The 12,583-nt window shown below is 48.4% G+C and overlaps 1 protein-coding gene across 1 annotated transcript in view; it reads right to left on the minus strand.

The window, feature by feature from the left end:
- Positions 1-1,771: 1,771 nt before the first annotated feature.
- Positions 1,772-12,583, minus strand: part of LOC119954897 (tryptophan 5-hydroxylase 2-like) — a 73,914-nt gene continuing 63,102 nt past the window's right edge. The window contains exon 11 of the mRNA XM_038780530.1: positions 1,772-2,519. Coding sequence (XP_038636458.1) covers positions 2,345-2,519 — 175 coding nt within the window. The 3' untranslated portion in view covers positions 1,772-2,344. The remainder of the gene's footprint in view (positions 2,520-12,583) is intronic.

Below are 12,583 nucleotides of genomic sequence, written 5' to 3' on the forward strand. Positions count from 1 at the left end.
GATGTGCGGGTTAGGTGGATTGGCCATGCTAAATTGCCCGTAGTGTAAGGTTAATGGGGGGATTGTTGGGATACGGGTTACGTGGGTTTAAATAGGGTGATCATTGTTCGGCACAACATCGAGGGCCGAAGGGCCTGTTCTGTGCTGTACTGTTCTAATGTATTCTAATTCTGCATATTCGAAAGTATCATTCGTTTGATCATCTGGGTGACAATACTTGTGTGGGCACTTTTGGTGTACGATGTAGGTTTCACTGTTTATAACCCTTGGGAATTTTTTATATTATTCAGACAATAAAAAGGTAAGAATGTGCTGTTCAGTAACTTCATATTGTTCGATAAATCAGATAACCTTGTGACTCAGGTAAATTTGCACCAAACCTCAGTTCGGTGGGCCCAGATTGAATTTGCGATCACAACCATCATTTAAATTTGTTTGCTTTCTTTGAGCCAACATCTGGAGCAACTTAATTGAGTGCAAGGGGTGGGGTGGCGTGGGTTGTACACAGGACAATATTAAAGCACAAAAGCAAAGTACTGCAGATACTGGAAATGTGAACTAAAAACAGAAAATGGTGGAAATACTCAGCATCACTGGAGGGTAAAACAGAGTCAACAGAGTTTCCGAGGAAAGACTAGGGGCGGGATTCTCCACCCCCCGGAATTAGCCCGCCCGCCGATCGGTAGCCCCCGATCGCGGGCCAGGCCACCGTGGAGGACCCGCGGAGTCGGATCCCCCCCTCCTCACTCCCCACCAGGACGGCCCCCGCAGCCAGAACGCTGTGGTCCCAACGGGTAGGACCACACGCGAACAACGCCAGCGGGACTCGGCCTGTCGAGCGCGGTGAATCGCCGGGGGGCGCATTCAGTGGCGTCCGACCGGCACAACAGCGACCGTGCCGGCGCCATCGGCAGCACCACGCCCCTCAGATGTCGGGCTGCCGATGGCGCCGGCACGGTCGCTGCAGTACCGCTCGGACGCCACTGAATGCGCCCCCCCGGCGATTCACCGCGCTCGACAGGCCGAGTCCCGCTGGCGTTGTTAGCGTGTGGTCATACCCGCTGGGACCACAGCGTTCTGGCTGCGGGGGTCGTCCTGGTGGGGAGGGGGGGATCCGACTCCGGGGGTCCTCCACGGTGGCCTGGCCCGCGATCGGGGGCTACCGATCGGCGGATGGGCTAATTCCGGGGGGGTGGAGGCCTTTGTTCCTCCGCACCAGGCCCCTATAGGGCTCCACCATGTTGCATGGGGGCCAGCGCAGAGATGGCATCCCACACGCATGCACATATCCGCGCCGGCCGTGGCTCGCATTCGCGGACCCACGCCGGCCATGCTGGAGCCATGCCGGTGCAGGTCCACGCATGCGCGCCACGCCCGGCACGGGTCCGCGCATGGCGCCACAGAGCTGCGTGAAGCTCTCCAGTGCCATGTTGGCCTCCTGTGGGTTGGATGATCGCTGCTCCTAGTGGCCAGATTATGCCGTTGTAAAACACTCCGGCGTTTACGACGGTGTCAACACTCTGCCGCTAAAACGGAGAATCCCGTCCCAGGGGTCTGAAGTGGCAACTCTTTCACTCTCCACAGATTTTGCCTGACCTGCTGAGTAGTTTCAACGCTTGGTTGATTTATTTCAGATTTTCAGTATTTGCAGTATTTTGCATCGAAGAGATGACATGGCATGCTGGTGAGGATTGGAAAGACAATTCTGCAGCTCACCCAGTCTATCTATGCCAAGAGCAGGGAATATTAAATCAATGTAACAATAAAGTTTGCTTCAAAATAATTCATATTTCAGAAATGGACAAAATTAACATTTGACCACATCTTCAATCTGGCATTTGTTCATTTCCAGTGGTTCGAGTTCAATAACCGGAATTAATTTACAGACGGGCGTAATTTTTGTAAGTCAGAAACATAAGCAAGCCTACTTGTATCATCGTTTTAAGAGATCATCAGTTATACTGACATTACTATAAATTACTATTGCTCAGTCGGATAATTGTGCCAATTTTCAAAAGGAAATAGATTGTGGTTTATCACATTCCCTCTCAAATGAAATGAGTTCAAAATAGAGGCAGTCATTGATATTATGCGATCTGAGCAGTGAGATGTATACGTTATTTGTGTTTTTGAACCAGCATATTAACTCAGAATTGACTGGGTTTTCCATCATATTCTGGTGTAGCTTAGGGTTGTCGAGCACATCCAAGAGCAGCGTAAACTTTACTAAAACACCTACATAAGTTATTAATGGTTTTGCAGGCAGGTTACGTCACAGTAATTTAGTATAACTTCTGCAAGCGGCTTCTACACCAAATGGAGAATGAGATCTTCGTGCACACAGTCAAATCCCTAAGTGTTTGTTCATTTTGGATAAAGCATCACACACTGCGTCGAGATCACTTTGGATGTCTTGAACAACTCTTTCAATGACTGTGGAATCCGTGAGCATTTCAATGCTTTGGGTATATGGGTTGTAGTGTACACAATATGGGCGTTTGAGTGATTTTGAAAATTCCCTGAAAGAATAAAATGTACGATTTGTAATCAAGTTCTATTAGAATTGCATCTAAAACAGTTTCACAAGTAACGCTGGGTAGCAGGAATGCAAGAAGTTAGGAAGCATTTCATGTGAAAAGGCCATTTGTCCCATCAAGCCAGCTCCTTCCACAGACCATGTACAGCCTGCCCTATAAAGCACTCTTTCCCACCTGCTTAATCTCCTGAAAACATGCCCCCCCCCCCCCCCAACCCCATGTCACAGGAAAGCCTAGCATCCATACTTGCCCTTCGGAAGTTGGTGGTGAGCCACCTTTTTGAGTCACTGCAGTCCCTGTGGTGTAGGCACACCCGCAGTGCAGTTACATTAGGAGTTCCAGGATTTTTACCCAGCAAAGGTGTGGTGAATGTAATATAGATGTATATATGTTAATTCACACTGTCTTTGTAAGCGCAGTAGCGCTATCCTACCACTAGGGGGAGTAGCGCTGGGAGCACTCAGGAACTTGTACTGGGCTCCACCCTTGGCTCCGCCCATGACTCCTCCCCCTAGTGCTGCTGTATAAATACCCGTGTCCAGAGTCAGCCTGAGTTCACTACGAGTTCATCGACAGGTAACAGTCTGGCTCTGAAGTAAGTCGATTAAAGCCTAGATTCACATCGGAAACACGTGTCTGGTGAATTGATGGTTCCATTAAAAGGTCAATATTCAATTGCCTTCCAATTCAGGCAGCTATCTTTCAAGGGCTCCAGATGCTCGGCCATGAGTAAGAGAGCTAGTGTATCTTACAGAGTATTAACTCAACTCAGTCCTAAAACCTCCACAACCTCTCACTTCTATAAATGGGAATATCTATCCACGGAGTCCAACTTCTAAACATGCTAACAAAGTATTAAGCTAGTAAAATTCAGATGTTCGAAGGCTGATTAGGAGCAGCCTTGCCATTGCCCTACAAGCACTTGGCAGTAAATTATCCTGTCCTCTGACAGTAAAATGCATTCTGTACTGGTCAGGTTTGATGAGGATCACTGGAAGTCCCTCGGGAACCGTGAGGGACAGGCTGACGACCAAAAAGAAAAAGATAGATTGCAACTAAAAACAGAAAATGCTGGAAAATGTCAGCAGGTCTGGCAGGATCTGGGGAAAGAGGGACAGAGTTAACGTTTCAAGCGCATGTGGCTCTTCTACAGAACTTTGAGTCACATTGAACTTGAAACGTTAGCCCTGACCCTCTCACCATTGATGCTGCCAGTCCTCCTGAGTTTTTATTTCAGCATTTTCTGGTTTTAGTTCAGATTGCCAACATCAACAGTATTTTAGCTTTTATTATAGATGGATTACCAGCCCCTTCAAGCACACAGACATGTTTAACTTTCGGCGTGAGGTATAACTTTCAAATGAAACAAATGGGCTTCGATCCAAATGGTTAGTTAGATCTGCAACCACACCATCTGGTGGATTAGAAAGAGAGCAGCGCATCAGTATCCATGAAAATAACTAGACGGCGGACCAGCCCTCCGTAGAACGGGAATCACACAGATTGAGTGACCTCCTGGGGAGGAGGAAGGGAGGAAATAGGAGAGAGCAAGAAAGATAAAGGAGCAGCACTTCTTTGTTAAAATCAATATTATTTTAATGGTTGAATGAACAATTAGTGCCCACAAAAATGCAACAAAGCAGATTGAAGTATATGTTTTTTTCTAAAAGATTATTTTCTTCAGCCTCTGGTCTGACATTAAGTTCACCAGGTCGATTACCTTTGCTGAATAGCTGGATAACAACTGTCTATACACCCTCACAAAAACAAAGGAACGCAGAGATGGGAATGGTCTATTTAGCTCAAGCCTACTTCATTTGCCATTTCTGAAAGAGAATTCCAAACTTCTAACACCTTTCCCCATGTAGCAGTGTTTCCTCATTTCATTCATGAAAGGTCTGGCTCCAATTTATAGACTTAATCCCTCTGGTCCCTCGACTCCCAAACCAGTGGAAATGGTTTCTCTCTCTATAGCCTGTCTGTTTGCCTTAATATCTTGGAAACTGTGCTTACATTGCCCCCTAACCTTTTACATTTTGGGAACACGTCACTAATTTATGTGATCTCACCTCGCACTGCCGTAACCTCGAGGGCTATGGGACAAGTGCAGGAAAATGGGATTAGTGCAGTCAGATCTTTGTCGACCAGTGTGAACATGATGAGCTGAATGATCTCCTTCTGTACTGTAAACGTCTATAAGTCGACTATGGATGTGGTGTACCTAGGGTTTTAGAACATAGAACATAGAACATTACAGCGCAGTACAGGCCCTTCGGCCCTCGATGTTGCGCCGACCTGTGAAACCCCTCTAAAGCCCATCTACACTATTCCCTTATCGTCCATATATCTATCCAATGACAATTTGAATGCGTTTAGTGTTGGTGAGTCCACTACTGTTGCAGGCAGGGCATTCCACGCCCCTACTACTCTCTGAGTAAAGAACCTACCTCTGACATCTGTCCTATATCTATCTCCCCTCAATTTAAAGCTGTGTCCCCTCGTGCTAGACATCACCATCCAAGGAAAAAGGCTCTCACTGTCCACCCTATCTAATCCTCTGACCATCTTGTATGCCTCAATTAAGTCACCTCTTAACCTTCTTCTCTCTAACAAAAACAACTTTAAGTCCCTCAGCCTTTCCTCATAAGATCTTCCCTCCATAGCAGGCAACATCCTGGTAAATCTCCTCTGCACCCTTTCCAATGCTTCCACATCCTTCCTATAATGCGGCGACCAGAACTGTACGCAATACTGCAAAAGCGGCCGCACCAAAGTTTTATACAACTGCAACATGACCTCATGGCTCCGAAACTCAATCCCTCTACCAATAAAAGCTAACACACCGTACGCCTTCTTAACAACCCTCTCAACCTGGGTAGCAACTTTCAGGGATCTATGTACTTGGACACCGAGATCTCTCTGCTCATCCACGCTACCAAGAATCTTACCATTAGCCCAGTACTCTGTCTTCCTGTTATTTCTTCCAAAATGAATCACCTCACACTTTTCTGCATTAAACTCCATTTGCCACCTGTTAGCCCAGTTCTGCAGCTTATCTATGTCCCTCTGTAACTTGTAACATCCTTCCGTACTGTCCACAATTCCACCGACTTTAGTGTCATGACTTCTATCCCCTTGCATTCTAGTCCTCTAGATATAAAGAGCACAATTTTCCCATTGCGTTGCACCCAGCATCGATCTGGGCGCATCAAGGGAGTGGCCCAGATCGGGCTTCGTGCTGGGTGCAATCTGGATCATGCCTTCACTGGGCGTGACCGAGTTAATTGTATTTAAATGAGACATTGTTCAAATATGCGCGACCTACTTGAGGCACATTCTCCTGGAACACGGGAGTCACCGGCTGCACCGGCGAGGCCCCACTGTTGAGTACTGGTCTCCACAAGTAGAGACCAGGCATGATAGCCATGCCAAGCATCTTAGAGGCCATTGGAACCCCCTGGGAGTTCAGGGGCAGGTCAGGCAGTATCCTGGCACTCCTCCTGGCATCCGGGCACCCTGGCATTGCCAACCTGTCCAGTTGGCACTGCCAAGATGCCAGGGGTATGGCCTGGGTGCCAGGCTGGTAGTCACTAGATGCCAGATTGACAATGCCAAGGGTTGGTGCCTGAGGGGGGCATGTCCATGAAGGATGGTCTGGGGGGGGGGGGGGGGGGGGGGGGGCGGTATAAAGGGGCTTCTGAAAAGTTTTGCGGTTTCAGGGGGGATAGGGGCCCTCAATGACCTCATAGCAGCGTTTCCTCACTTGGGGGAGGTGGGATATTGCCACACCTGAAGAGAGTCGCATTGCCCATGGGTGGAGGTTGTGGGGGACTCTCAAGCTCACTTAGAGAACAGGGCACCCTTTCAAAATGACGCCCTGATCTCTGAGGAGCCGGTCTTGCTGGCAAGTTCAGCTCCCCACTGCTGATAGAATTCTCAGTGTGGCCTAGACCGGGGGACAAACTCTCCATGGCTCAAAAAATGACTAGGTGTTGGTGAATTCAGGTCTGGATCTCACCCAAAAGGCTGGCGGGAAACATACCACCAAACACTCCCGAGATGACACAAAGGGTGGGATTCTCCAGCCGCGCCCGCCCGGTGACTGGAAATTCCCGCCCGATCTCAATAGACCTTCACATGGTCCACATCCCGCCTGTGGCAATCTTGCAGCGGGCGGGGAGGAAGAATCCAGCCCAAAGGCTTTTGGGTGAATCGCACCCACAAGCTAGCATTCCATTAGCCCTGATTATTTTTAGTACCAGTTCTTGACATTTTAGTGATCTATCCCTGGACCACCATTCCCCCCCCCCCCCCCCCCCCCCCCCCCCCCCCCACCCCCCACCACACCCCCTCCCCCAAGTCTCTTCAGACTTCCACTTCTTCTAGCTTCACTCCTTTTAGGAGGTATCCCATTCTATCCTTTTTAGGTCTAACATCATTGACCTTACATTTGCCTCCATTGAGAGCCATTTGCCGCATTCTTGCCCATTCACTTCATCCATCAATATCTGTTTTGTAATGTTATGCTTCTGCCGACATTGCTGACAATGCCACCTGTCTTGGTGTCATCACCAAATTGGGATGTGTGTGGCTTCCTATTCCCTCATCTGAGTCACTGATAAATACGATGAACAGTTAAGGCTCGAACAGAAATCCGCAAATTGCAGGACAGCACTAGTCGCATCCTGCTGATCATTTTACCTGCCCATTATTCCTACTCTCTCTCCTGCCACTCAACGAATTTCCTAACTGGGTTAATAATTTGCCTTCAACTACAGTTAACTGTCTCTCTTGAGGGACTTTATCAAATGCTTAATGCTTTCTGGAAATCCAGATTGATAACATCCATAGGCATTCCCTTAGCCACTATTTTTGTCACCTCTTCAAAAAAATTAATACAAAAGATACAAACTTCCAAATCAGGAGCAGGAATAGGCCATTCGGCCCTCCAACCCTGCTCCACCATTCTATAAGATCATGGCTGATCTGATCTTTTGGTGCAACACCACATTCCCGCCTCACCCGGAAGCCTTTGACTCTCAATTGTTAGTCAAGAATCTATCTACTTCCGCCTTCAAAATATTCAACGGCCCTGCCTCCACCGTTTTGGCTTTACAACCACAGCATTTGAATCCTACCCTTGTGACCTGAGGCAATGATTTTATTTCATGTTTACAAAGGAAAGTGGGGGACTGAGTAGAATTGGAATCATTGTCAACGGGATAGTAGCACATTATGGCTTAAAGCAACAGCAACTTTCACTGATTTAAAAATAGCTCAGCATACGAACCGGTTATTACTGCGTTGACATATTGAAAAGGCTTGGGAACGCTACAATCATAGAACATAGAACAGTACAGCACAGAACAGGCCCTTCGGCCCTCGATGTTGTGCCGAGCCATGATCACCCTACTCAAACCCACGTATCCACCCTATACCCGTAACCCAACAATCCCCCCTTAACCTTACTTTTTAGGACACTACGGGCAATTTAGCATGGCCAATCCACCTAACCCGCACATCTTTGGACTGTGGGAGGAAACCGGAGCACCCGGAGGAAACCCACGCACACACGGGGAGGACGTGCAGACTCCGCACAGACAGTGACTCAGCCGGGAATCGAACCTGGGACCCTGGAGCTGTGAAGCATTTATGCTAACCACTATGCTACCGTGCTGCCCCTAAGCAATCCTTTCCAAAGAACACATAATTATGTGTTGCTATGCTAAGCAGCATAAACGCACAGCTGTTGATTAACCTACACAGGTTGATTGTACATAAATGCCTAGAAATTCCAGCCCGAAAGAAGCTCCACAGGATGTTCCATTTATGAATGTCCAAATTCCTGATGCTCGCTCCCAATATGCAAAGCGGTGTCAAGCCCATTGCCCGTGAAGCAAGGCTGATGCTCTCGTATCATAAATATGGGAGGAAGGTAGCTTGAAATTGCTCCATAAAACATTGGAAGATCAAACATTTTGTTCATTTAAATCTTATCACTTTTTTTATAAATTTAGAGTACCCAATTCATTTTTTCTAATTAAGAGGAAATTTAGCAGTGACCAATTCACCTACCCTGCACGTCTTTTTGGGTTGTGGGGGTGAAACCCACACAGACACAGGGAGAATGTGCAAACTCCACATGGACAGTGACTCAGAGCCGGGATTGAAGCTGGGTCCTCGGCGTCGCGAAGCAGCAGTGCTAACCACTGCACCACCAGGCTGCCCCTTTTAAATTTTATCTCAACTGATTTCAATTCTCTTTTTTTTCTGCATACCATGACTGAACTCTTTTTGATCTACCGAAATACTGAGAGACACTGAAGCAGCCAATTGAGCAACTAGCACGGTGGGGCAACATCTGGTGATTTTCTAAACTCTGCCAACCATCTGCTGTGAGTTACCAGTTCAGACTGCAGCTGCCTGCCCAATGCAAAGTTAATGGAATGTGGGAAATAGCCTGAAGCTGCAGCTCTCACAGGATCTGTATAGAAATGTGCAAGGATAAAACGGGAAATTTATGGTGAGCGGGGGCATGCACATGATAAAAAATGGCAACCTCCCTGCCCATCATTGAGCTGGCCCCCACATCATGGGGGTAGTTAAGGCATCAGGCAGCCCGCCTATCCTTGAGCCTATTGGCACCCTTCAGTTGTCAATAATAGGACACAATCTGACCTCATTCAACCTTCATTTCCAAAACCCATTGGACACGGGAACATGCTGACCATTCAGGAAGTGGTGACCATTCAGGAAAGTGGTGGCCATTCTGGAAGGTGGTGACCAGCCGGAAAGATGGTGGCCAGCCGGGAAGGTGGTAACCAGCCGGGAAGATGGTGTCCGTCCGGGAAGGTGGTGGCCATTCGGGAAAGTGGTGACCATTTGGGAAAGTGGTGACCATTCGGGAAGGTGGTGACCATTCGGGAAGGTGCTCACCATTTGGGAAGGTGGTGACCATTCGGAAAGGTGGTGACCATTCGGAAAGGTGCTGACCTTTCGGAAAGGTGCTGACCATTCGGGAAGGTGCTGACCAGCCTGGAAGTTTGTGTTCAGCAGGGAACAAAGAACAAAGAAAATTACAGCACAGGAACAGGCCCTTCGGCCCTCCCAGCCTGTGCCGATCCAGATCCTTTATCTAAACCCGTCTCCTATTTTCCAAGGTCTACTTCCCTCTGTTCCGCCCATTCATATACCTGTCTAGATGCTTCTTAAATGATGCTATCATGCCCGCCTCTACCACCTCCGCTGGTAAAGCGTTCCAGGCACCCACCACCCTCTGCGTAAAAAACTTTCCACGCACATCTCCCTTAAACTTTCCCCCTCTCACCTTGAAATCGTGACCCCTTGTAACTGACACCCCCACTCTTGGAAAAAGCTTGTTGCTATCCACGCTGTCCATACCTCTCATAATTTTGTAAACCTCAATCAGGTCCCCCCTCAACCTCCGTCTTTCCAACGAAAACAATCCTAATCTACTCAACCTTTCTTCATAGCTAGCACCCTCCATACCAGGCAACATCCTGGTGAACCTCCTCTGCACCCTCTCCAAGGCATCCACATCCTTCTGGCGACCAGAACTGCACGCAGTATTCCAAATGTGGCCAAACCAAAGTCCTATACAACTGTAACATGACCTGCCAACTCTTGTACTCAATACCCCGTCCGATGAAGGCAAGCATGCTGTATGTCTTCTTGACCACTCTATCGACCTGCGTTGCCACCTTCTGGGTACAATGGATCTGAACTCCCAGATCTCTCTGCACATCAATTTTCCCCAAGACCCTTCCATTGACCATATAGTACGCTCTTGAATTTGATCTTCCAAAATGCATCACCTTGCATTTGCCTGGATTGAACTCCATCTGCCATTTCTCTGTCCAACTCTTCAATCTATCTATATTTTGTTGTATTCTCTGACAGTCCCCTTCACTATCTGCAACTCCACCAATCTTAGTATTATCTGCAAACTTGCTAATAAAACCACCTATACCTTCCTCCAAGTCATTTATGTAGATCACAAACAACAGTGGTCCGAGCACCGATCCCTGTGGAATACCACTAGTTACCCTTCTCCATTTTGAGACACTCCCTTCCACCACTACTCTCTGTCTCCTGTTGCCCAGCCAGTTCTTTATCCATCTAGCTAGTACACCCTGAACCCCATACGACTTCACTTTTTCCGTCAACCTGCCATGGGAAACCTTATCAAACGCCTTACTGAAGTCCATGTATACGACATCTACAGCCCTTCCCTCATCAATTAACTTTGTCACTTCCTCAAAGAATTCTATTAGGTTTGTAACACATGACCTTCCCTGCACAAAACCATGCTGCCTATCACTGATAAGTCTATTTTCTTCCAGATGTGAATAGATCCTATCCCTCAGTATCTTCTCCAACAGTTTGCCTACCACTGACGTCAAGCTCACAGGTCTATAATTCCCTGGATTATCCCTGCTACCCTTCTTAAACAAAGGGACAACATTAGCAATTGGTGACCATTCGGGAAGCTGGTGACCATTTGGAAAGTGCTGACCATTTGGGAAGGAGGTGACCATTCGGGAAGGTGATGACCATTCAGGAAGGTGGTGACCATTTGGGAAGGAGGTGACCATTCAGGAAGGTGATGACCATTCAGGAAGGTGGTGACCATTTGGGAAGGTGGTGACCATTTGGAAAGTGCTGACCAGCCGGGAAGATGATGTCCAGCCGGGAAGGTGCTGACCAGCCGGGAAGGTGCTGACCATTTGGGAAGCTGGTGACCATTCGGGAAGGTGCTGACCATTCGGCAAGGTGGTGACCATTTGGAAAGTGCTGCCCAGCCGGGAAGGTGGTGACCATTCGGGAAGGTGGTGACCATTCGGGAAGGTGGTGACCATTCGGGAAGATGGTGACCATTTGGGAAGGTGCTGACCATTCGGGAAGGTGGTGACCATTCGGGAAGGTGGTGACCATTTGGGAAGGTGCTGACCATTCGGGAAGGTGGTGACCATTCGGGAAGGTGGTGGCCATTTGGGAAGGTGCTGACCATTCGGGAAGGTGTTGGCCAGTCGGGAAGGTGCTGACCATTCAGCAAGGTGGTGACCATTCGGGAAGGTGGTGACCATTCGGGAAGATGGTGACCATTCGGGAAGGTGGTGACCATTTGGGAAGATGGTGACCATTCGGGAAGGTGGTGACCATTCGGGAAGGTGCTGACCATTCAGCAAGGTGGTGACCATTCGGGAAGGTGCTGACCATTCGGGAAGGTGCTGACCATCCGGGAAGGTGCTGACCATTAGGGTAGGTGGTGACCATTCGGGTAGGTGGTGACCATTCGGGAAGGTGCTGACCATTCAGCAAGGTGGTGACCATTCGGGAAGGTGCTGACCATTCGGGAAGGTGCTGACCATTCAGCAAGGTGGTGACCATTCGGGAAGGTGCTGACCATTCGGGAAGGTGCTGACCATCCGGGAAGGTGCTGACCATTAGGGTAGGTGGTGACCATTCGGGAAGGTGCTGACCATTAGGGTAGGTGGTGACCATTAGGGTAGGTGGTGACCATTCGGGTAGGTGGTGACCATTCGGGTAGGTGGTGACCATTCGGGAAGGTGCTGACCATTCGGGTAGGTGGTGACCTGCCGGGAAGATGGTGACCTTTCGGGATGGTGGTGACCTGCCAGGAACATAGAACATAGAACATTACAGCTCAGTACAGGCCCTTCGGCCCTTGATGTAGCGCCGACCTGTGAAACCACTCTAAAGCCCATCTACACTATTCCCTTATCATCCAAATGTTTATCCAATGACCATTTAAATGCCCTTAGTGTTGGCAAGTCCACTACTGTTGCAGGCAGGGCATTCCACACCCTTACTACTCTCTGAGTAAAGAACCTACCTCTGACATCTGTCCTATATCGATCTCCCCTCAATTTAAAGCTATGTCCCCTCGTGCTGGACATCACCATCCAAGGAAAAAGGCTCTCACTGTCCACCCTATCTAATCCTCTGATCACCTTGTATGCCTCTATTAAGTCACCTCTTAACCTTCTTCTCTCTAACGAAAT

The sequence above is a fragment of the Scyliorhinus canicula genome, chromosome 20 (genome assembly GCF_902713615.1).
Source record: "Scyliorhinus canicula chromosome 20, sScyCan1.1, whole genome shotgun sequence".
Taxonomy (NCBI): domain Eukaryota; kingdom Metazoa; phylum Chordata; class Chondrichthyes; order Carcharhiniformes; family Scyliorhinidae; genus Scyliorhinus; species Scyliorhinus canicula.